This window comes from Mustela putorius, unplaced genomic scaffold, assembly GCF_011764305.1.
Source record: "Mustela putorius furo isolate JIRA1106 unplaced genomic scaffold, ASM1176430v1.1 tig00003846_pilon_pilon_pilon, whole genome shotgun sequence".
Classification (NCBI taxonomy): Eukaryota; Metazoa; Chordata; class Mammalia; order Carnivora; family Mustelidae; genus Mustela; species Mustela putorius.
In genome coordinates this window covers 13,774,153-13,797,731 of record NW_025421999.1, presented here as the reverse complement: position 1 = coordinate 13,797,731, position 23,579 = coordinate 13,774,153, and the positions used below count along the sequence as shown (strand labels likewise).

The following is a 23,579-nucleotide window of genomic DNA, read 5'->3' as shown; positions in this document are numbered from 1 at the left end:
GAGAGAGAGAAGCTTTTTTATCAAGATTTATTTTCCTTATAAGGGCACATACTAAATTTTGAAGGTTGTAATATTTGACTTTAAAATTTGTGTTTAGCTAGCAGTTTTTAGTTGTAGTGCATCTAAAATTTTATACTGATTATTGGTTATAAAATATGATTTGATTTTTGAATATTGTGTTTAAAACCAGCTTTTCACATAAAGTCCTAAGGAGTCTAACTGTGGTATTGGGCTAAATCTCATGTACAGTCATCACTTTCTAGTTGAAGCATAGGGCAAGAACTAAAGTGGCATGAGTCTTAATTTCTTTTCTGTTTGTTATTTGGGGTATACCTTTGGGCAAATTCAGTTTTTTATATTGGAGCAGGTGACCAATAAGACACTTTAATACTCAGTAACAGCAAAATTTGACTCAGGTAAGAGATAGTAAAATAAAATTGATAATGCTGTCTTTCTAGAAAGTAGAGAAAAAAAATAGCCTATCTTTCCTCAACGCATGTTCTATTCATTTAATATGATCTGGTGAGAACAGTGAAGCCAGAATTCTTTCCCTTCATGTTCCGGAGATCCATAAGGCAACCCTTGTAAAACTTGCAAACTTATTTGTAATCTTATGAATTATTGTCAGTAGGAAATATGACTGAATTATATAAATGAAACATAAAACCATACCCAGGAACATGTAAAAATTTGGACCTTTAAAGCTGCATTGCTAAGTGATCATCATTGGGTGTTTGTAAGTTTTTCTATTAATATTTGTTTGGCATTTAAAATCTTAACATTGAAGAAATTTTTTCCATTTGACTTTTTTTTTTTTCTATGGACTGGGCAAAGCTGCTCTTAGTTTATTTTAGCAATGGAATATCTGAGTCAAACTTTCAGTACACTAGTTTTGAGATGGAGCATATTTTGGGAAACCTCTCTCTGAGGTGATATATTTTAATCTATCCTTTCTCAATTTCTGTAATTCAGTAGCTAATAAGGAAAATTGCTCATTTAAGAGTATGTGAGCTTTTGAAATGCAGTTTACAACCTGTATTCAAAAAGTAATGTTGATAAAATATTTTATTTTCATTATTTTAGTATAAGCCGCCTGCACTTAAAAAGTCAAATTCTCCTGGAACTGTACCATCAGGATCTTCACGGTTACCACAACCAAGTGGCACTAGCAAAACTGTTGTAGGTAATGAGCTCTATTAATAACGTGGGTTTTTTTTATTGTTATTATTGTTGTTTTTTGTTTGTTTGTAAAGACAGAAATGAAGATAGTGTTCTGCTTGGGATTATTAAAATAGATTTATAATTGGAAAGAGATGTGGAGGATATGTAATTCTTTCTGGGTAAAAATAAAGTAACTTTCAAAAACTTTCTACTTAGGATATTTTATAGCCTTTTTTTCCCACCTTAAATGTCTATTCTTGATGTTGTTACTGATACATCACCTATTCAGAGTGTTGACCAAGTTCTTTTCTTGATTTCTTTGACCGCAGTATTTCCCCTTCATTTCTATATATACTGCTCTGAACTTGACAATTGTCCTAATAGACACATGATTAATGACTTGAAGGAGATATTGACTAACTAATGTATACCTTTATTTATATGTAAATTATGATAAATAAATATAAAAATTAGAAATGAAGGGTGCTATATGTTCTCTGGAAATTTAATTTTTAAAAAACCTTTTCTTAGTTCATAACTTGTTTGGATCTATTGCTGCAAAGATTTATTGCCACTAAAGCATTGTTTTCCTTGTCAGGTGCTCTGTTTTATGTGATTTTTCCTTTTCAGAATGTCATTAAAACCAATAACCTTTTTTATTATAAGGTGTGCCTTCAGGTAAAGTGTCTTCAGTTAACAGCTCTTTGGGAAACAAACTTCAGACCTTATCTCCTTCCCATAAAGGGATAGCAGCCCCTCATGTAGGGTAAGTCTATTTGAATTTAATTGATTAGTGATACACACACACACACACACACACACACACATATATACACTCCATACGCAAATGATACTAAGGTTTTATTTTATTTAGGTAATTGACTTTTATTAACCTTGATTTTCTTTCAAAAGTTCATTTCCCTTTTAACATATTGCTGGTCAGGGGCACATACAGTACTGTTGAAGTTCTATTAGGATAACCATTTTGGAAAAAATCTGGTGGCATGTATCCAGAGCTCAAAAAACATTCGTACTTTTTGAATAATTTTACTTCTGGAAATCTAGTCTAAGGAAATCATTTGAAATACAGAAGATTTTTGTGTAACCATTACTTATGAAACATTATGTATCAGGCACTGTGTTAGACATTTTTTCATATATTTTTTATTAAAACCACCCTACCACCATAGGATGAGGGTCAGAGAAGCAAAAACAATTTGCCCAAAACCATACAGCTATTAAGAGTTAGAAGCAGGTTACAAATTGGAGTCTCTTTGGCTCAAAACATTGGTTTTTTTCATATGGTTTGATTACAATGTTAAAAAAAATAAAACCACCTAAATTTCTACCTTTGTTTGAATAGCAAATTATAACAATCTATACAGGGATACCATGCAACTATAAAACATATAATTCTACTATAACAAGGTAAGAATGTAGGATACAAACTCCTATGTATACTGAGATAGAAACTATAAAAATGTGTGTAGACAAAAAAGACAAAATATGCTGAAATATTAACAGTGGATGATTATTTTCCACTTATTTAATACTTTTAATATACTTTTTATCTTTCTACAGTTTTATATATGTGACTTTTAAGAAAGTAGCATTATTAAGCTTTCCACAATTATTTTAATGTGGGAAAAATGGTTGGTAACACTTGAGATTTTAGAAATCCTCTTATCTCAGTAGAAACTCCCTTTCTCTTCCATTTTGGTAAATGAGAAAATTTAAGGGTTACCATGTGATCTTTAGACTGAAGGCTTAGTATATACTTCACAGATACTGTTAAAGTTGGTTTAGGAAATACAATGCTCATTATTTTCAGATATGGGTTATCACTTTTTTTTAGTGTAGGAAATGTGTATAGGGTTATTTATCAAGTGAGAGCAACTGTCTTTTGTTTCCTAATTTGGACTACACAGAAAGTACAAAATCTAAAAGGAGTTTAATATAATTATCATTGCAGAAAAAGAAAAAAATCAACTAATAAGATTCAATTAGTTTAAATGTTTTTCTTTTTGTTGTGCTTCCAAAAAGAAAACATAGGCTATCCTTAGGAAAGAGACAGGTTAGCAGTAGAACAGGTGGCTGAAAAGTAAAATGTTCTCATCTTTCGGTGGTAAAAAAAAAAAACTGATTTTGTTTTATTTTTTAGTTTCTCTACTGAGTTAACTAATCATTTTTAGTTAAGGTGTAGATGGCAATATGTATTTTAACTTTTACAAATCCTTTTTACCATATCACAGAATTGCCTTCCATGTTGTGTTATAGTTTGATTTATGAATTATGAATTAAAAGCTGATATTTTTTAGTGCCTTTCCCCTCATACTGGTAATTTTGTCAGATGGCCATATTAAGTTGTACTCACACTCTCCCTTATATTCTTAATAGGGCTTGTTAAGCTGGCTGGTATAATGAAAAGTAGCACTAACTTTGGATTAGAAATCTAGGCTTCAAGATCCTACTTTGCCAATGAATACCTATATGACTTTGTGCATATCTCTTTTGTCTCACTCACAACATTCTCTGACTTTGGTTAGATGTTGGCAGCATCATGACCTAACATAATTTGAGCAACATTTATATAATCCCTAGGAGAAAATTTGTCTTTACTAAAAAGCAAAGACTTTGAGCACAGTAATTTTATAAATTATGCACTGCTTACAATGCCATAAAGATTTTAAATTTCTTGTGGTCTCACATCGTATTAAACTGTCAAACATATCTCTGTAGATTCCCAATTGTACATTTTATATATAGTCCTTATATGTTAGAAGAATGTTTCTAACTGCTATGAAGAGGCTTGGTGTTTGCTTATGGCCTATATATTACCATATTATCTGGAACATTACTATATTACTATATTAAATAGAACCGTTCATGGCTATCTATTTAGTGTCAGAGTTCATTTTTTTCTTTTCCTTTTAAGAATTATTGAGTGTATTGACTTGGTATTTATTATGTTGTTTTTTTCCCTCGCTAGATTGTAAGCTCTGGTAGCAAAGCTCTGTGTGTCTGCCTTGCTTACAGATATAACTATAAAATGTAGTATAATGTCTGGCATATAGACACACAATAAATTTTTGGTGAATAAATGAGACAAACAATGAATTAACAAATTAAATCCTTCATTTGTCAACCTGTTGGCACATCAAAGAACCATGGTCCTGGTACTGGTGGGATAATTGAGAATTCTATGGCAATCATTATTTCTATGACTACAGATCCTTCAGGACTGAGTAAAGGTGGAATTAAGACATCTGGTTAGCTGTAGAAAGAAATGAAGATCCTTCTGAGATTAGTGAAATAGAGCCATTTCAGTAACTCGTGATTGTTTAAAGCCTTGTGTATATAATCTTTATTGTGGCCAGCTTTACTCATGCATACCAGTGATCTGTAATATTTAGCATATATTGAAATCACCCTGCAGAAAAATTTATCTTGGAAAAATTCTTGTTTGTTAGTTAACTTCTAGATAACCTGTGGGTCAACCAGTTTTATCACATTTTTTTAAAAGCAAAAAATTCCCTCAATGGAAAAATGTTCTCTTATTGTAAAAGATGATTATCTTTAATCCTAGGGAATTTGAGAAGTATGGTGAAACACAAAGATTTTAAATAAACATTACCATATTTGAATTGTGTCAGCGAATTTATACAGTCATACCTTGAGATTTGTGTTTTCTTAGTGGTTAATTACCAACCAAAATGGACATTTTAGCTGATAATTTTCAGTAGTTAAAATATCAAATATTAAAGATTTACTTCTGTTCAGTTGCTATGAAAAACAAAAAAAAAAAAGCGGGTTTTTTGTTGTCTTTCCCCAAACAGACATGAAAAAGTAGAGCAACAGAATGCATTCAAGAAGCATTTCTTAATAAATTGAATTTGATTTCTCATATTTTAATTATATTGACAACAGTAAGAAACAAATATCTGGTTTTTAAGTACATTTTTGTATAAGTAGAAACAGGCTTTTCTCATAAGCCAGTCTTTTGATTTTGTGTGAATTGAATTTGTGTGGAACATTGTTTAGATTTTTATAATCTTCTCTATCATTTATTATTGATCTAGAAATGCCTAAAACAACCTAGAATTGTAGTGTGGCTTCTTATATGGATACCAGTGATTAAGGTTATTGGCTTTGCCATATGTATAAGATTTGATAAGTTTAGGATCAAAAGTGTGACACATTTCAAAACTTTAAATGCCCCAGAACATCATAACTGTGTGTGTCTGTGAAGATACAAAATGCAAAATGGTAGATTTTTTTTTCAATATTCTTTCAGAAGTCATCTTTTTATTATATCAGGGTTGTCACAGTCTTGTAAGACTGAGTGGTTTGCATGCTTCTGAGTAATTCACTCTTATGGTATCAACAATAAACAAGGACCTTCCCAAGGTCAGTGTTTATTTCAAAGTAAAACCTATTCCTGTAGGTTGATTTCATTGCCAAGTATTTCTTAAAATGTGAATTCATTCTCAGCTATAAATATTTTGAAAGCTTGCTAAAGTATTATTTCTTTTTAGATACACTATTATATTGGGGCAGTTATACTCAACTACATATAGTCATTTTATATTAAAAAGTCTTGGTCAAAATTACAGTTCATCATCTATAAAATATATTAGTTTGGCAGTAATATATATTTGTCTGGGATTACAAGATAACGTTATTATCTATCAAGTTCTTTAATATATGGAAAACCTTTATTTTTAATTTTTTTAAAAGATTTTATTTATTTATTTGACAGACAGAGATCACAAGTAGGCAGAGAGGCAAACAGAGGCGGTGGGGGGACACAGGCTCCCTGCTGAGCAGAGAGCCGATGCAGGGCTTGATCCCAGGACTCTGGGATCATGACCTGAGTCGAAGGCAGTGGCTTTAACCCACTGAGCCACCCAGGTGCCCCTATGGAAAACCTTTAAAAATCACTGATATATTTTCAAAATCTTAAAGTACTGGCATCCTCTCATATATGGAATTTTATATTCTAGAGCAGTTGATCTTTTTGAACTATGACCTGAGAGCCAAAACTTGCCCAAGAACTGGTTTATTGGAATATGGCCACACCCAATTATTTATGTATTGTCTGTGATTGCTTTCATGCTACAGTGGCACAGATGAGTATTTGACAGAGATAGCATAGCCATTAAAGCTTAAAATATTTACTGTCTGACCCTTCACAAGAAAAGTTGGCATTCTCTATTTTAGAATAAGTAAATTATCATAGGAATTGGACATTTATAATTTGAAGTTATGGATTTTAAGGATTATTTAACAGTAGATATATATGTGTATATATATGTATTTAAGTCATGTGAAGTATCTGGGAACTTTGTAGGTTAGTGGTCCATGGAACCAAAGGATTTTTTTTTTTTTAAAGATTTTATTTCTGGGGTGCTCTGAGCCTGCATGGCTCAGAGGTAACGTTAAGCCTCTGCCTTCAGCTCAGGTCATGGTCCCAGGGTCCTGGGATTGAGCCCCACAACGGGCTCTCTGCTCAGTAAGGAGCCTGCTTCTCCTTCTCTCTGCCTGCTACTCTGCCTATTTGTGATCTATCTCTCTGTAAAATGAAGAAATAAAATCTTAAAAAAGATTTTGACAGACGAAGATCACAAGCAGGCAGAGAGGCAGGCAGAGAGAGGGGGGAAACAGGCTCCCTGTTTAGCAGAGAGTCCGATGTGGGGCTCAATCCCAGGACCCTGAGTTCCTGACCTGAGCTGAAGACAGAGGCCTAACCCACTGAGCCACCCAGGCACCCCACCAAAGGATTTTTAAACTTTTTTTTATCCAACGCATTTCTGTGCTTGCATTAAAAGAATAGCAAGAAGTTAAAAATATACTTTGATGTTGACTCTAACCAAATCTAGGTACCAATTTAAGGACATATCTTTGAATTTCATATGGGATTGAAATCATATTATGTATATCGAATTGCTTAGTCTGCACCAGATGTGTGCTATGTGGGTGTGCTTAGTTGACTTCACAATACCCTCTTATGTTTTCCTTAGCAGTGGCAAGACTGCATCTACTGCTGAATGGATTTATTTATTTCAGCCTAATTTCTTTCAGCCCTTGGGTATATAATCAACATTACCAAATTGAAACTTTTAAAAGAAAAATAGCATAGAAACACGCTAAAAACATTGGTATCGATAGTTCCATTGTGGATTACTGCCACGTTGAAATTATGTTCTTCAAACTTTGTGAATAATTTAAAAATACATAACAAAGTAGGCTTTTTGTTGTCTTTGCCCAAATTTATTAATTCTCAAAGTAACTCCAGATGTATAAATTCAGTGTTAACATCAGTAAAGGTAATTTTTTTTCCTAACCTGAAACACCCAGTACACCTGAGGTCTGAACACAACATGAAATAGACACAGGTTTCCTGGTTCTTATACTCATTTTATTTCTTTCCTTAAGTCAGTTATTGATGATTTGCAAGACTAAGAAAGGCAAAGAAACTTCAACCAGGATCAATCTGTTGAAGCCTTCGAACACCTTTTTAAAATACCTTTTTAAAAGTTTACTACTTTTGCAAAGATTTTAATTTCTTCCCAAATAGCCCTTTGTCTTGTTGCTGCTTTGACTTAACTTTAGTCCTATTGGAGATTGAGGAACCAAAATGAAGGGATTTGTTAGAAAAGGAGATGTGAGCAAGGAAGTGTTCATGCTCACTAAAATAAATATGAAGATGGTACTGAGAAATGGTTTGTCATATCTTAAGATGAGGGTTAGTTTAGGGAAAGATTTAAATACTTTCATGAACTAATAACTTTTAAATTTATATAATTACCCCAATGCAGATTATTATTGCATGGCAAAAAATATATATATGTAATCAAGGTTTATATATAAAAATATATTCAAATATATAAAATTTATATATAGATTTGTACAAGAATTATGTGTAGCTTATGAAATAAATACACCATATAAATTTTTACATAGTAAAAATATAATCTTGATTTTATTATTGAGACTTATGAATTTTGTTTTTGTTTGGTTATACCTTGATAACAACATAGAATAACAGTAACAAACTATAGAAGAACGTAAGTGATTTGAACTTAAGAATAATATTTACTGACATTTAGCCTACGTAACATTTGAATTGTGTGTGTGTATATGTATATATAAATCACATATACATATACATAAGTAGATCATCTGAGTTGAATTTATAACACAGCAAATGGACAAGCACCACCATCTGTAAAGTATTAATAACAACTTTCATAATAAAATACCTGCTATGTATAGGATACCAAAAGAATATAAATATTAATAAAGTGTGTTCCTCTGTAGAGCCCTTTATAATCTAGAACAATGAACAGCTTCTTTTAGACACTAAATGCCAAAATGCATTTACCACAGTGTCCCCAGAGTGTAGCATAGTGCCTGATACATAGTAGGTGCTCATGATTTGTAGGGTTAACGAGTAAGTGGAAGAGTGCATTGGAGCAAACAAGCATCCCTTAAAAAGAGTATCCTTTTTAAGTTAACAAGCAGTAATGTGTTATTCAGTAGTTGTTTAAGATAGTTCTCCTACCTTCCTAATTTAATTTTCACTGCTCCCTACAATGAGTGAATATTGGTTGGTAATATTACATAGGATTCAGTTATTTGGTTGATGTAAAACAATGACATCTCTACAAACCTGCAGTTATTCCTATTTTCCTCCAGGTGGAGCTCCTTTATACTTTTGGTTAAAAAAAAGAGAACTTCAGATGGCTAGCAGGTCCACTTAACATTTCTACATGTGATTTTTCAGATTGCCAACCCTGTTTTTTCATACATCATGCTTTATATTCTCTGTACAAATTTCATAATCATTCTTTGTTATAAAATCAGATAGAGTTAAAGATATAAATATTTATTTGATTGCTTTATACTTGGAATTTTAAATGCAAGAAAAATTATAAAATAATAAGAAAAAGGAGAAAAGTACTATGAAATCAGGGAAGGAGAAAAATTAGATTATTTGTGAACTCAAGGAATATCAGCTCAGACTTACTTATCAGGATAGTAACTTCTAGTTCACTTCTATCTAGGTTCACAAATTTTATTTGAAACAATTTTTGTCCTTCTTAAATTTCTTTATTGCTTCCAATGCCCTGCTGTGTATAAATGTGGCGTTTGTTTGGGTGTTCATCACAACTGGCAGGGTGGCCAGGAGCGGCAGAATTGTCATATCTAATAGCGGACATTGTATGACATCCAAGGATTCTTTTTGACAGTCCTTAGCCTGGCAGTCCAGTAATTAAGAGCGTGGGGGGTAGATTTCTGATGAACCAGAATAATGTTTAAAAAAATTTTTTTTTTTAATATAAAGAAACAAACAGCAGTCTCCTTATGGGTACACCTTTATATATTTTAATAGTAAGATGGACAAGTTAGGCCCTCCACTTCGAACTGGAAGACATGTGCAAAGGTTGTATGACAGTGATACAAAATCAGACAGTGCCATCAAAAGACATGAGTTATTACCCATTTACAAGTAAGTATTTGTAACTCAGTTTGGTTAACCTTTTTCAGATATTTCCTTAAAGCCTTTGTATAATTGAATACTATAAACTTATACATTCCTATATTTTAAAAAATCTTATTTTAATCATTTTTAAGCCAAGAAGTGCTAAATAATCTTATAGGATTTGAAACACTATGTGTCAGATGAACATTTCTGTTGTTCTAAATAAAGCTGTTTTTAGCATACATTTATTTCTATTAAATTTTAACTTTTAGAGGGGTTGAAATATTAGTCACCTTCAATGATTGTTATCTTTATGAAGCTTTCTTTCAAGAGTATATATATATTTTTAAAGATTTATTTATTTGAGAGAGAGCACAGGGCACAGGGCACGAGGGGCAGAGGAAGAGGAAAAAAGACTCCCAAGCAGACCCCACCCTTGCATGAAGCCTGATGCAGGTCTTAATTCCATGAACCCAAGATCACCACCTACACTGGAATCAGGAGTCGAATGCTTAACTGACTGTGTCACACAGTCACCCCTTAGGAGTAATATGCTCAAATAGAAGAGTACAGGGGATATTATGCCATACATAATATGTAATATTGCTGTATTATTTTTTAGTTAGGATGATTAATTATAAAAAGGCAGAAAACAAAGAGATTTTAGAGAATATTCAGTCTAGGGATTTTCAGTCTTTTGGTTAAATTGCTACAAATTCCACATAAAATGGGGAAAAAGATATGACACTCTCCTCTGTACTGGCACAGAAAGCTGAAAACAGAGGTGAGTGGCAAGGGCAGTCACCTTGGAACTCTTCCATAGAAGTCTAAAGGGTTTTCTAGATGGGGCTCTAATACCAACTCTGGCTCTCCCATTTTAAAATGATGAAATTTGAATCAGATAAATTACTTATTAAAGTTGAAAAATATATTATTAAACAGAGTTCACTTAGTTAACTTTTTTTTTTTTTTAAGATTTTATTTATTTATTTGACAGATCGCAAGTAGGCAGAGAGGCAGGCAGAGAGAGGGGGAAGCAAGCTCCCTGCTGAGCAGAGAGCTCGATGTGGGGTCAGTCACAGGACTCTGGGATCATGACCCCAGCCAAAGGCAGAGGCTTTAACCCACTGAGCCACCCAGGTGCCCCTCTTAGTTAGCTTTTAAACCAGCTCCTACTACAGCATTGTCTTACCACATACGAAAAGAAGGATTAATTTAATTAAATAGAAAATAAAGTTGGGAGAAACCTTTAAAATATTAGCAGCACCCATGTGTTATTTTTAAGTAGTTCATGATAAATCATACGAGGAAGAATTTGTGCCCTGAGCCATTTTTCTTAGTACTGTTGTTGTTCTCTAGTCTCTCTGAAATGTGTTTCAAAGAAACACTGATTAACAATAAGGTGGAGTAAGTATAATTCCAAAATTAAACCTTCTTTTTGTTATTTTTTGACCTAGAACAAGCAGACTGCAGGTACAGAATAAGGGTAGCATTTTTCAAACTCTGGACAGGAACAAAAAAGTGTTGACCATGTGAGATTATGTCAACATGTTTTAAGCACTGATCAAGACTGTTCTTCCCAATCTCTTAAGAATGGTTCCCTATGCTCAGATTCCACCTCTTAGAAACAGTTACTAAAAGTACATAATAGGTAGTTAAGAATGATGGTTACTGATGATAATCTTATTTTCTCTAATTTTTCTCTTCTTTTTTTCTCCCCCTACTTTTTATTTTCTAATTCTTTTTTTTTTTAAGCATTATTTTCTAATTCTTTGAATAACTTCATAGATATGGTGAGGTTATGTGTCTATATCCATAGGTGTATTTGTATTATCTGTGTATCTCATGTACATATTAAATGAAGGTGATAGGATTTCTAACAAGGCTTTGTTCTAGAGCCAAAAAATAAAAAAATTTGTCCTTTCTAGTTCTCTTACAACTCTCACTGGAGGAATTGCTATTGTTTGGCAGTGATTTTCTTAGAGATTGAATTCCTGAAAAGGTACTATAGCAGTTCAACTTCCTAGAGGGCTATTTAAGAGTAGAGTATATGTCATGGTTAGACTATCAGCAGGCATTTGAAGAGGGCCAGGGTAACCCAATCATTTACCAAGATGGTTCTAGTCAAAGTTTAGAAAAAATTTGAAGTAACTATTCAAAGCAGCCTCTCTTTGAACAACAGACAGCATTCCATATTGAATATAATAAGATTTGTAATATGACCCACCTAAATTCAGGTTCAAATACTGTAGCCTTGTAATAGCTTTGTAGCTTACATAATTTCTCTAATATGATTTTCTTCAATTTTAAAACGGGAATAATATCTTCTGAGATTGCTATGAAGATTAAACCAAGTAAAGTATTCATAGTACCTGGCATCATATTTGGCATTCAAAAAATAGATGTAGTTATTAACCTGCGTGTATTTTGGAGGTGGCTATGGAGGTGGCTATGTAGAATTTTCAGACTCTCCAGCTTTGCTTTTATAAAGGGGAAAAATTTCAGCCATAGTTGAAGAACTTACAATCTAAAGGAGTTTTAAAAAGTATTCTGTTTGTTGCTATAACACAATATTGCATATCTCTGAAATGAAAAGATTTGACTAAATCTCTAAAGAGGAACTAGCTCTTTATTTACCATATGACCCCAAGTTCAGCAACATACTGGATGTCACCTTGGTTGTTACTTAACCACTCTTTGCCTCAGTTGCCTCATTTCTAAAATGGAGTTATTAATACTACTTAATCCATTGGATTATTATGAGGAGGAAGTAACTTTATATATGAAAGCAATTAGAAATCTGTACCAAATGTAGTAATAAGCAACATTTTGTCAATGTTGACTAGAAACAGTATCAATATCGATAATAGTAATAACAGTATCATCATCATCATCAACTATTCTAAATGTTTGTATAAATTGCAGTTGGTATCCACAATTTCTTCTAAGGTAAGTGATGATAGTCATACTTTATAAATAGGGGAACTTGGATACAGGTTGGCCACTACCTCCATATTAGTCAGTAGCAATTGGGATTTGAATCCAGATTCATCTGAATCTCAAATCCTATACTTTTACCATTGTACCATCATTCAACCCTCTGAGCTTTCTTTGTTTCCTGAAATTTCATAAAGGGAATTAAGTGATAATCCAACCAGAAATCCTCTACTAGTAGCAGATAGCCCAGGCTGTATACTTGGCGAGATTAAGTCTTAAAAGGGAAAATTATATTAACCCATTTATTTTAGTTGCTATTTCCAAAAACAGGCTTTCATAAATTGAAAATTATTAAAATGGTTAGCCTATGGTTTTTTCTTGGATTTAACCATATCTCATAATATATAACATTATTTAACAGTTATTCATAGGCATTTAACAAGATACCTCTCTATTTTGAAGGAATTATAGATTTAAATTTTTAAAAACCTAATGCCTGTCAGGATTATTGACTTAAAATTTCATGTAAAGCATATGTGTGTACACACACGTATATATATATATATATATATATATGGTTTTTTAAATTAATTTTATTTACAATCAAGTTAATGTTAGTAAATGCAAAATGCTTTGGTTTATCCTTTGTTTTAACTACTGTTGTTTTCAGATTTAAAATAATTCAGTTTTACTCTTTTGAATTCACCTTTCTACAGCTTCAAAATTAATCATGTAAATAAGCAATATAAGAAATAAATGCTTGCTATTCAATACCTTTTCATTATGCCATCTCTTTCTCTCTTCTAGAACTAACATCAAACCTCGGAATTCCACACCACCAAGTTTGGCAAAAAATCCTTCCTCAGGTGTGGTTACAAACAAAAGAAAAACATATACTGAGAGCTACATAGCCAGGTATGTTTAGTTCTGAGAGTCTATTAATTAAAATAAAAATGAATATATGTAGTCTTCTAAGGACCAAATACAAAATATGTATCAGGCTTTTAATAGAAAATCTGATTTTTCCTTTGCTGTATGATTTATTTTCACTTTAAGCTGTACACTAAATAGTTTGGGCATAAATGATTTTTTTTCATAAATGATATTTTTCTAGACCTTGTATTATTATTGTCAATGCTTGAGAACAGTTTGTTCAGTTTTACTGCATTCATTTGTGTTCTATATCTTAATTTTAAGTGTAACATGATTATTTTTACCTCTGCAAATTGAGTAATAGACCCTTTAGACTGGCATTATAATTTTCAGCAGTATTTAAATTTACTTAAATTACCTGCTGAGCTTGTGATTATCCATGTACTTCCCTTTCTTATCTGTCACAGTATTTGTACATCTGACATTCGCTCTCTTTAAGTATAAAACAAATCATTCCAGTTATATCTATATATCTATATCTCCTTATTATAGAAAGTTTTAAGGCAGTATACAGAGATCCATGACCTACAGTGAGATAAAATATTATACAAAATTGAAAATATGAAAAGGAAAAATGAGAATTAAGAGCTAAAGGAAAAAGAAGGAATAACGTTAGTCCCCAAAATATGTGTCATGAGATGCTGTATACAGGCTAGGTTTTGGCCATAAATTGGATCCAAATTTGTAGTGGCCAGAGTACAGGAATAGTTAGTTACATGATTCATGTTGTATTAAAAAAAAAAAAAATCATTTCTCTGTGAGAGTACACCTAGTTCTGAGACTTCAAAAATCTGCCTATGAATTCTCATGGAGTCACTGGATAATTTATTATGATTTTTAAATTTTTATTTTATTTACTTTCAAGTAATTAACACATAGCATATTATTAGTCTCAGAGGTAGAGTTCATTGATTCATCAGTCTTATATAACACCCAGTACACATTACATCCCGTGCCCTCCTTACTGTCCCATCACCCAGTTAATTCATCTCCCTGACCATCTCCCCTCCAGCAGCCCTCAGTTTTTTTTCCTATGTTCAAGAGTCTCTTATTGTTTGTCTCCCTGTCTGATTTCATCTTGTTTTATTTTCCCCTCTCTTCCTCTATAAACCTTTGTTTTGTTTCTTAAATTCCACATATGAGTTCTTAAATTCCACATGAGTGAGATTATGTAGTTGACTTTCTCTGATTGACATATTTCACTTAGCAGTTCCATCCACGTCATTGCAAGTGGCAAGATTTCATTTTTTGATGGCTGAGTAATATTCCAATTTGTAACACACACACACACACACACACACACACACACACACATACACACACACATACCCCACATCTTCTTTACCCATTCATTTGTGGACATCTGGTCTCTTTCCATAGTTTGGCTCTCATGAACATTGTTTCTATAAACATAGGGATGTAGGTGTCTCTTCTGATCACTACTTTTGTGTCTTTGGGGTAAATCTCTGGTAGTGCAATTGCTGGGTCCTAGGGTAGCTTCTCTATTTTCAACTTTTTGAGGAACCTCCACAATATTTTCCAGAGTGGTTATACCAGCTTTCATTCCCACCAGCAGTGTGAGAGGGTTTCCCTTTCTCCTCATCCTCGCCAACATCTGTTTTTCCCTAACTTGTTAATTTTAGCCATCCTGACCAGTGTGAGGTGATATATCATTGTGGTTTTGGTTTGTATTTCTCTGATACTGAGTGATGGTAAGCATTTTTTCATGAGTCTGTTGGCCATCTGTATGTCTTCTTTGGTGAAATGTCTGTTTGTGTCTTCTGCCCATTTCTTGGTTGGATTATTTGTTTTTTGGGTGTTGAGTTTGGTAAGTTCTTTATAGATTTTGTATACTAGACCATTATCTGATAGGACATTTGAAAATATCTTCTCCCATTCTGTTGGCTATCTTTTGGTTTTGTCGACTGTTTCTTTTGTGCAGAAGCTTTTTATCTTCATGAAGTCCCAATAGTTCATTTTGCCTTTGTTTTCCTTGCCTTTGGAGATGTAAGAAGTTGCTGCAGCTGAGGTCAAAGAGGTCACTGCCTGTGTTTTCCTCTAGGATTTTAATGGATTCCTGTCTCACATTTAAGTCTTTCATCCATTTTTGAGTCTGCTTTTGTGTATGGTACAAGGAAATGGTCCAGTTTAATTCTCCTGCATATGGGTGTCCACTTTTCCCAAGAACATTTGTTGAAAAGACTGTCCTTTTTCCATTGGGTATTTTTTTCCTGCTTTGTCCAAGATTGGTTGACCATAGAGTTGAGGGTCCATTTCTGGGTTCTCTATTCTGTTCCATTGACCTATGTGTCTGTTTTTGTGCCAGTACCATACTGTCTCGATGATTACAGCTTTGTAATATAGCTTGAAGTCCGGAATTATGATGCCACCTACTTTGGTTTTCTTTTTCAACATTCCTCTGGCTATTTGGGGTTTTTTCTGGTTCCATACAAATTTGGGGATTATTTGTTCCAGTTCTATGAAAAAAGTTGATGGTATTTTGGTAGGAGTTGTACTGAATGTATAAATTTCTCTAGGTAGCTTAAACATCTTAATAATATTTGTTTCTCCAACCCATGAACATGGAATGTTTTTCCATTTCTTTGTGTCTTTCTCAGTTTCTTTCATGGTTAGGTTTATTCTTAGGGATCTTATGGGTTTTGGTGCAGTTATAAGTGGGATCAATTCCTTAATTTCTCTTCCTTCTGTCTTATTGTTGGTGTACAGAAATGCAGCTGATTTCTGTCCATTGTTTTTATATCCTGCCACTTTGTTGAATTATGTATGAGTTCTAGAAATTTTGGGGTGGAATCTTTAGGGTTTTCCACATGGAGTATCATGGCATTGTGAAGAGTAAGAGTTTGAAGAGTCACTGGATAATATAACAGATAACTTTTTTTCCTCTGGTTTTATTGAGAAGTAATTATCATACATCAATGTATAAGTTTAAGGCATACAGCATGATGATTTGATTTACATATATTATGAAATGATTACCATAGTAAGTTTGGGTAACACCCATCTTCTCATACAGATATAATAAAAAGAAGGAAAAAGGTAAAAAAAAAATTTCTCCATTGAGAACTTTTAGAATTTACTCTCTTAGCAATGTCCCTATCACACAGCAGCATTAGCTGTAGTCATTGTGTTGCATATTACATCCCTTGTACCTGGTTTATCTCCTAATTGGAAGTTTATACCTTTTGACCACCTTCCACCAATTCACCTTCCCCATTCAATGGATAACTTCTTAATTAAAATCTCTACTATAAGTATGACAATGCATTTCATAATATGTTTTTTTAAGATGCCCTCAATACAGGTCTATAACATGATATCCTATGATTCACCAAAATTTGCTGTGATATATATGTGCTATATGTAACTATATATGTTGTCTACTTTCGTTATAAGTATAAAACATATACAGCTATCCATTATTCAGATTTAATCCAGGGATAGATTTTTAAATATTCAGGGTTTTAGCTGTCAGTCTTGGTTGTTGCCCTTTAGAAAGAAGCACCTGTGGAACTTTCTAAAAATGAACATGTCCACGTCCTTCCCAGAGAGATTTTGATTTCTTTGGTTTGGATTTTAAAATTTTTTTTTTAAAGATTTTATTTATTTGACAGAGATCACAAGTAGGCAGAGAGGCAAGCAGAGAGAGAGAGAGGAGGAAGCAGAGAGAGAGAGGAGGAAGCAGAGAGAGAGAGAGGAGGAAGCAGAGAGCCCAATGTGGGACTCGATCCCAGAACCCTGAGATCATGACCTGAGCTGAAGGCAGAGGCTTAACCCACTGAGCCACCCAGGCGCCCCTGGATTTTTAAAATTTTAAGAGTAATGATTATGCATAACAAAGGATGAGAACCATAAAGGAATAGGTGAAATGCTACCTTTGCAGATAGATTCTTTCATAAATAGTGTTTGTTTCACCTAAGGCTTTGATACATTTTAAATATTAAAGAAGTGAACTTAATGTTTCTTGGGCTCCCAAAGCTGGCTTGCTGTGTTGTTGTATATCTGGAGCCTTGTGTTTTGAATCCATGCTGAATGTAGGATTAACATCTCTCATAAAATGGGAAACTTAATAAATACATGTGCTTAAATAAAAAATTCATCTTATCTTTCTAAAGAGGTAGACAAATGAAGTGACAACAGGCAGGGGCAAAAATCCCATTAAAAATGAGTTTGAATTCTTTTTTGTTTTCTTTTATTTCTTTCTTTTTAAATGGTTAATATGTGATAGTAAGCCCTGAACCTTGTTCACTTACCTGACTTACTACACTACCCAGATAGAATAATTATAACCACAACAGATGAAGAAATTTCACAGATTTCTTTTTCTGGAAGTGTGTTAGGCTACATTTTCTGGATAGTCCTTCCACCAAAAACACCTAGAAATGTTACACAAAATGGGGCAAATATCCTTCTAAATGTGTAGCTTAGCTCTCAGAAAAGTAAGGGAAACTTCCACAGGTAAGTAAATAAAGGAAACCAGAGGTCAGCTTGGTAACTTAACTCTGACATTGCACTTACATTTGAGATTTTGACTGATCTTGCCTACTTAAATTCTTGAATTTTAGTGTCATTTTGGGAGAGAGGACAGTGATTTCTTAGACTTGCACAAAGTGGAGATTTAGAAACTCAGCTTTCCCTTCCCGTCTCCTCATGCCCCTTCCCCTAAAGCAGGGCTCTTGAAATGTCCATTAAGAGGTTGTCTTAGGCTTGGCTAGAGGTAATCACATGGTAAAATATGACATTAGGATTTTTTATAGGAAATAGGAAATGCAGTAGGCAGTGTCTAGTGTTACTCTTTCCTGGGAGCCCTTGCCCAAGTCCTGGAGCTGGTTTTCTTTGGCTGTCCAAGTGACAGCTTAGGTATGAGAGAACAAGATCTTAACAGATGTGTGTAGGATCAGTTTAATTGGAAATTCTGTGTCCCCAAAGGGAACCAGTTTCTCTTGTAACAGCCCTGTAGACATAGCTTTCAGGTTGTCTTGAGGGATGTCTAATTTCTGTGGATTGCGTGTAAGTACTGTTGCCTAGAAACACAGCTGGCATTCCACCTTTTGAAAGGTTTTCATTAAAGAAAGCTAGGAAGTTATCCCCATGTTAGATATGACCAAAGAACCAGAAAAAGAGTTCTCTTTATGTTGTACTATATATATTAAAATAGAAACGATTATAACTGATATTCTTGTGACATTTCTGCTTTTTAAAGAAAATGCTTCTTAAATGTCACCATTGAACATGAGGACTGATAAAGGATTCTATAATCTACATTTTATCAGTGACATTCCTTTTTATTCCTGATTTTCTAAATGTTTTTTTAAAATAAAAAATAGGTGGTGAATGTTATTGGATATAATATATATATGTATATATATATGTAAAATCAATATTTTTAAATCCCTGAATCTGTTTATGTGATAAATTATATTAATAGACTTCCTAATGTTAAATCAGTATTATTTTCTGGAATAAATCTGAAGTGTCTTGAATTGCATATGTTTGTAGATTGTGCTTGCTAAAATTCTTGGAGATTTACATGCATTTCCAAGTTAATAGTTGTTGATTATAATTTTATATTCTCTTAGTCTGAATATAATAGTTTTACTGACCTTCGAAAAGAAATTGCGGAATGTTGTTTTTCAACCCCCTCTGCTGGAAAAGCTTAGTAGGAAACTTACCATGATTTTTTCTTAGTATTTTATTTATTTATTTAATAGAGTGTGAGAGAGAGAGAAGGCATGAGTGGGGGAGAGGGGCAGAAGGTGAGGGAGAAGCAGACTCCCTGCTGAACAGGGCTCTATTCCAGGGTCCTGGGATCATAACCTGAGCTGAAGGCAGACATTTAACAGCCTGAGCCACTCAGGTGCCCCTAGAACTTGCCACGTAAAATTACTATGAGTCCACTGTGTGTGTGTGTGTGTGTGTGTGTGCGCGCGCACGCACGCGTGCACGTGCACACACGCCTGCACATGCTCACTGATGAGGTATGTTAATTACTGATTAACTGATGAGAGGTATGTTAATTACTGATTCAGTCACTTTAATGATTCTGTCTATTTAGTGTTATAGTTGGTTTGAAATCAATTTTCATAAGATATTTTTCTACAAAAGTTTTCACTTCATCTCAGTTTTAAATTACTAGCATAGAATTGTTCTTATAATTTTATATTTCTGCTATCTATATCTGTAGTTCTATCCTTTCATTCTGAGTATTGTTTATTCCTTTTTTATTGATCAATCTTGAAAGTTTACTTTATCATTTTAAAAGGACCAAATATTTTACTTTATTTATCTTCTTTACATATTACTCATTCATTCATTTACTCAATAAAAGTATTTACTGAGAGATGAGTTTATGTCAGGTACTTCTCTTGATCCTAGACTTAGAGCAGTAACAAAATAGATAAAGATCCCTGCACTTGGGGTACTCACAGTCTTATGGAGAAGACAAGATGTAACAAAAATGACATATATTGCATGTTGGGTGGAAAACAATAAAGCAAAAGGGGACACAGTTTAGAGTGGCAGTGAGTGTCCAGAGCCATGAGGATTGCAGTACAGGGGATGAAGGATGAAAGAATTTGAGTGTGTATAACCAAATTAGACCAAAGGACCTAACAAGATTCAACCTGAGTAATGATGAGAATTCAAGTGAAAAGACTCCATGGATACAGTGAAAATAACATCACACATTGGGAGAAGTTTTATATATATATATATAGTTTTATAATAGATGTAATAATATATACATATTTATTAAATTATATATTTGGAAGAAAGATGTCCGTCTTTCCTCAGGGCAAGGTTCCAGTTTTCTTTTTAGTGATAGTTTTACAAAAGGGACAGTATAAATTTCCATTCTATTCCCATTGTAGTATATGCCTAATACATTGAACAGATGGAAAGTGTGGTGGTATTTGCTCATGAAAAATTCTCATAAGCAGGGACAAATATAATGCTAAAGAAAATATTTAGTATTTCATTATTAACTAAAAGGGGTTTTAAAATTTGAACTAGAAAAAATATTAAAACTAAGCAAGCTTGTACTTATACTTAGTGTTAAGTACTGTTTCCTAAGGGTTATGAAAACTGCTGACAAGAACTTGTGTTTCCACTTTTCTTCCTGTGCTCCTTCAGGCCAGATGGAGACTATGTATCTTCACTTAATGGCGGAAACAGTAAAGTCATGGAAGGAAATTCAACAGGACACTTACCAAAATTCTGCCATGAGTGTGGGACTAAATACCCTGTAGAATGGGCAAAGTTTTGCTGTGAATGTGGCATTCGAAGAATGGTTCTGTGAATAGAGCCCCAAAAAAGCTAAGTCCAGAATTTTACGACTGTTGCTGCTTGGGCAGCTAGAGCACTTCCTTTAGTGATTTTATGCTAAAATTATTCAAAATACTTTTCTCAGCAATTTTTGGAGCATAATTCTTTGGCTGTGAAATGTGTGTGTATATATATATGAATGTGTACATATACTGTATATAATAAATACCTGATCCCCCAAACTGTGCCATTCAAGGAAATAGTCACTCATCTGTCAGAGAATAATTTCAAGTGGAATCATTAACTTAGGTATTACTTTTCTGTTAACAGTTGTTGAAGCACATTAAGCATACCTTCACAAAATCAAATGCTAGTGCTCAGCCCTTCAAGCTTTAGGATGATAGTTACTTTGAGGAAAAGTCAGAACAAACATTTTTATTATTGGTGCCTATTTTCACGTAATATAAGATTGGATGCTTGGAATTTTGCAAACGAAGAGAGTATTTTCAGTTGCAGTTAGTTATGTAAGGTCATTTTCCTGTAGAGCTGTTTTACAGTTAATTTTATAAATATTTTTAAAAGAGAGGAATTCAACCTCTACAGGTCTATGTTGTCCTTTACTCGATATATCATTAATTATATAATTTAGAGATCTTTATTTATTCTTTAAAATGTAATTATGCAATTTCCTTTTCAGAGACAGACTAAAAAATATAAATGTATTTTATTCTAGTTATAACTTAATGACTTTTTTTTACCTCTGTGTGTTAGTTGAATGTATATTCTTTCTATTTCTATTGTGTCTCCATATTTCACTTTTTTCTTTTTCACTACCTCATGTCTGAGGAGTTTTAGTTTACTGCTTCCTTATTTTTGCAAAGTTTGAAAATAATTATTTAATGTAAGAGGCACAAGATTCCTTGCAAAATTCTACATGTTCATTTCTGTGTCTGAATTTAGAAGAAATTATTTTAATGGATTTCAAAGCAAACCACCTGACCCTAATAAATAATTTGGATAATTAATCATTACTGCAGGGCATGCAGGTAAAAAGTATTATTTTTTGATTTCCCTTGAAGTATAGTTAGATGTAGTGATGAGTTGGCTAGGGTCTAATTTTTCCTACTTATATTTTCTGTTTAGTGTTTAATATTGAAATACCATTCACATCACAGTAAAAAAAAAACAAAAACTGAAAATGTACTGCTTTAATGCACAGCTGACTTATGTAATAAACATTCACAAAAACTTAATTATACTTTAACTTTGGCTAAAGTACAGCTTTTAATTGTTATCACTTTCAATGTGACAGTATTTAGTAGTAGATTCTTTGATTGCCTGTGCAGCCCAGGCAATAATTCCTTAGTAATTTCTGTTGAATGGAGAGAAAACAGCTTTGATCTTATAAAGGTGTAAGCAAATCTTCTATAGGCCATTTCTAATTTCTCATTTATTATTATGATCAACTGTGTAAGGGTTCATGTAGAAATTTGTGGCTTTTAATTTTCTCTGAAATTTATTTATGCTTATACTTTATAATTGTATTCATTAGTGTTTTTGGTTTTGGTTGTTGTTGTTATTGTTGTTTTCCATTCAGGCAAGGGATGTAAACTTTGAGGTAATAGGAATTGTCATTTTATGTATCTTATAGTTTCTTTCCTGACTTTTCATTAACTTTTTTAAACTGATTATCTTTATTTAGTCATTGGTCTAAAAAAAAGAGTCCATTAACTAGATTAAACTTTAATTAATTTAGGAGAATAATGTACATAAATTAGATTTTCATTTCAATGATATATGTTATTCTGTCCTGTTATAAATCATACAAAGAACTTTCAACTTTGTTTTCCCTGGAACTAAGCATTATTTTTCATTTTCCAAGTTTGTTTTTGTTTTTTTTTAAGACCATATAATTTTTACCCAAGGAAGGAGTAGGTAAATGAGCTCAAAGTGGCACATGTTTGTTTCTCACAGAATTTTGCAGTAGCCAGTAAATGTTATAATGTACTACATGGAAAATGAGTTGGTAAAAAATCATCCAATTCTAGAACCCAGAGATTATTATAAACAGTAAGTAGTTGAAGTACACTTATGAATTATGAAACATGTTGTGACAGTGTATTTAAATGCATTTTTGTATTACTTACATATATTATTCTCACATTGATTTGTTGTACAGTAGTTCAGTTTATAAGAAATTTCCTAGATCTATGCATCATTTACTTTTTTATTTATTTTCACAAGTATTTGCAGTGTGGTAGAATTAAAAAAAATGATTGTAAGCTTAAATTAAAAATGTAAAAATTGCTTATATATTATTCTGAAAGTCATTAGCTTGAAAAATAAGATTATTATGGTTGCTGTTGTCTCTTGTCCACTCTGTTTTTTATTACAAATACTGTCTTCATTTTTGAACCAATTCAATAAAGACAGAAAGCAAAAAAAAAACAATTTTCAGTTGGTCTTTATTGACGTCTTAGCTTTTAACCAGACATAGGTAGTAGAAAGATAAGAGTACACTGAAATCTGAAGAAAATATTCTAAGTCAAAATTCAGATTCTTTTAATGAGATAGTAGCTTTTCATTGGCAGGTTTTTTGTGCCATCAGCTTTTGAAGAAATTGCTATTATTTTGTAGAATTGAAGTGTTTTATGGCATCTAAGTATTACAAATAATGTTTCATTACAAGATTTCTAAGACAAAAATTTTCTTTATTCTAGTAAAATATAGCAGTTAAAAACATTAGTGAAGTCAAGGTTAATAGGAAACATTGTGGATATTT

At 32.8% G+C, this 23,579-nt stretch overlaps 1 protein-coding gene across 2 annotated transcripts in view; it reads left to right on the top strand.

The window, feature by feature from the left end:
- The window catches only part of ZC2HC1A (zinc finger C2HC-type containing 1A), a 47,576-nt gene extending 24,331 nt beyond the window's left edge, over positions 1 to 23,245 (top strand). The window contains exons 6-10 of one of the 2 annotated variants that reach the window (XM_045063184.1): positions 1,084 to 1,183; positions 1,828 to 1,927; positions 9,557 to 9,673; positions 13,391 to 13,498; positions 20,666 to 23,245. In XM_045063184.1, coding sequence (XP_044919119.1) covers positions 1,084 to 1,183; positions 1,828 to 1,927; positions 9,557 to 9,673; positions 13,391 to 13,498; positions 20,666 to 20,831 — 591 coding nt within the window. In that variant the 3' untranslated portion in view covers positions 20,832 to 23,245. The remainder of the gene's footprint in view (positions 1 to 1,083; positions 1,184 to 1,827; positions 1,928 to 9,556; positions 9,674 to 13,390; positions 13,499 to 20,665) is intronic. The other variant, XM_004762315.3, reaches the window with a different exon arrangement.
- Positions 23,246 to 23,579: the final 334 nt, after the last annotated feature.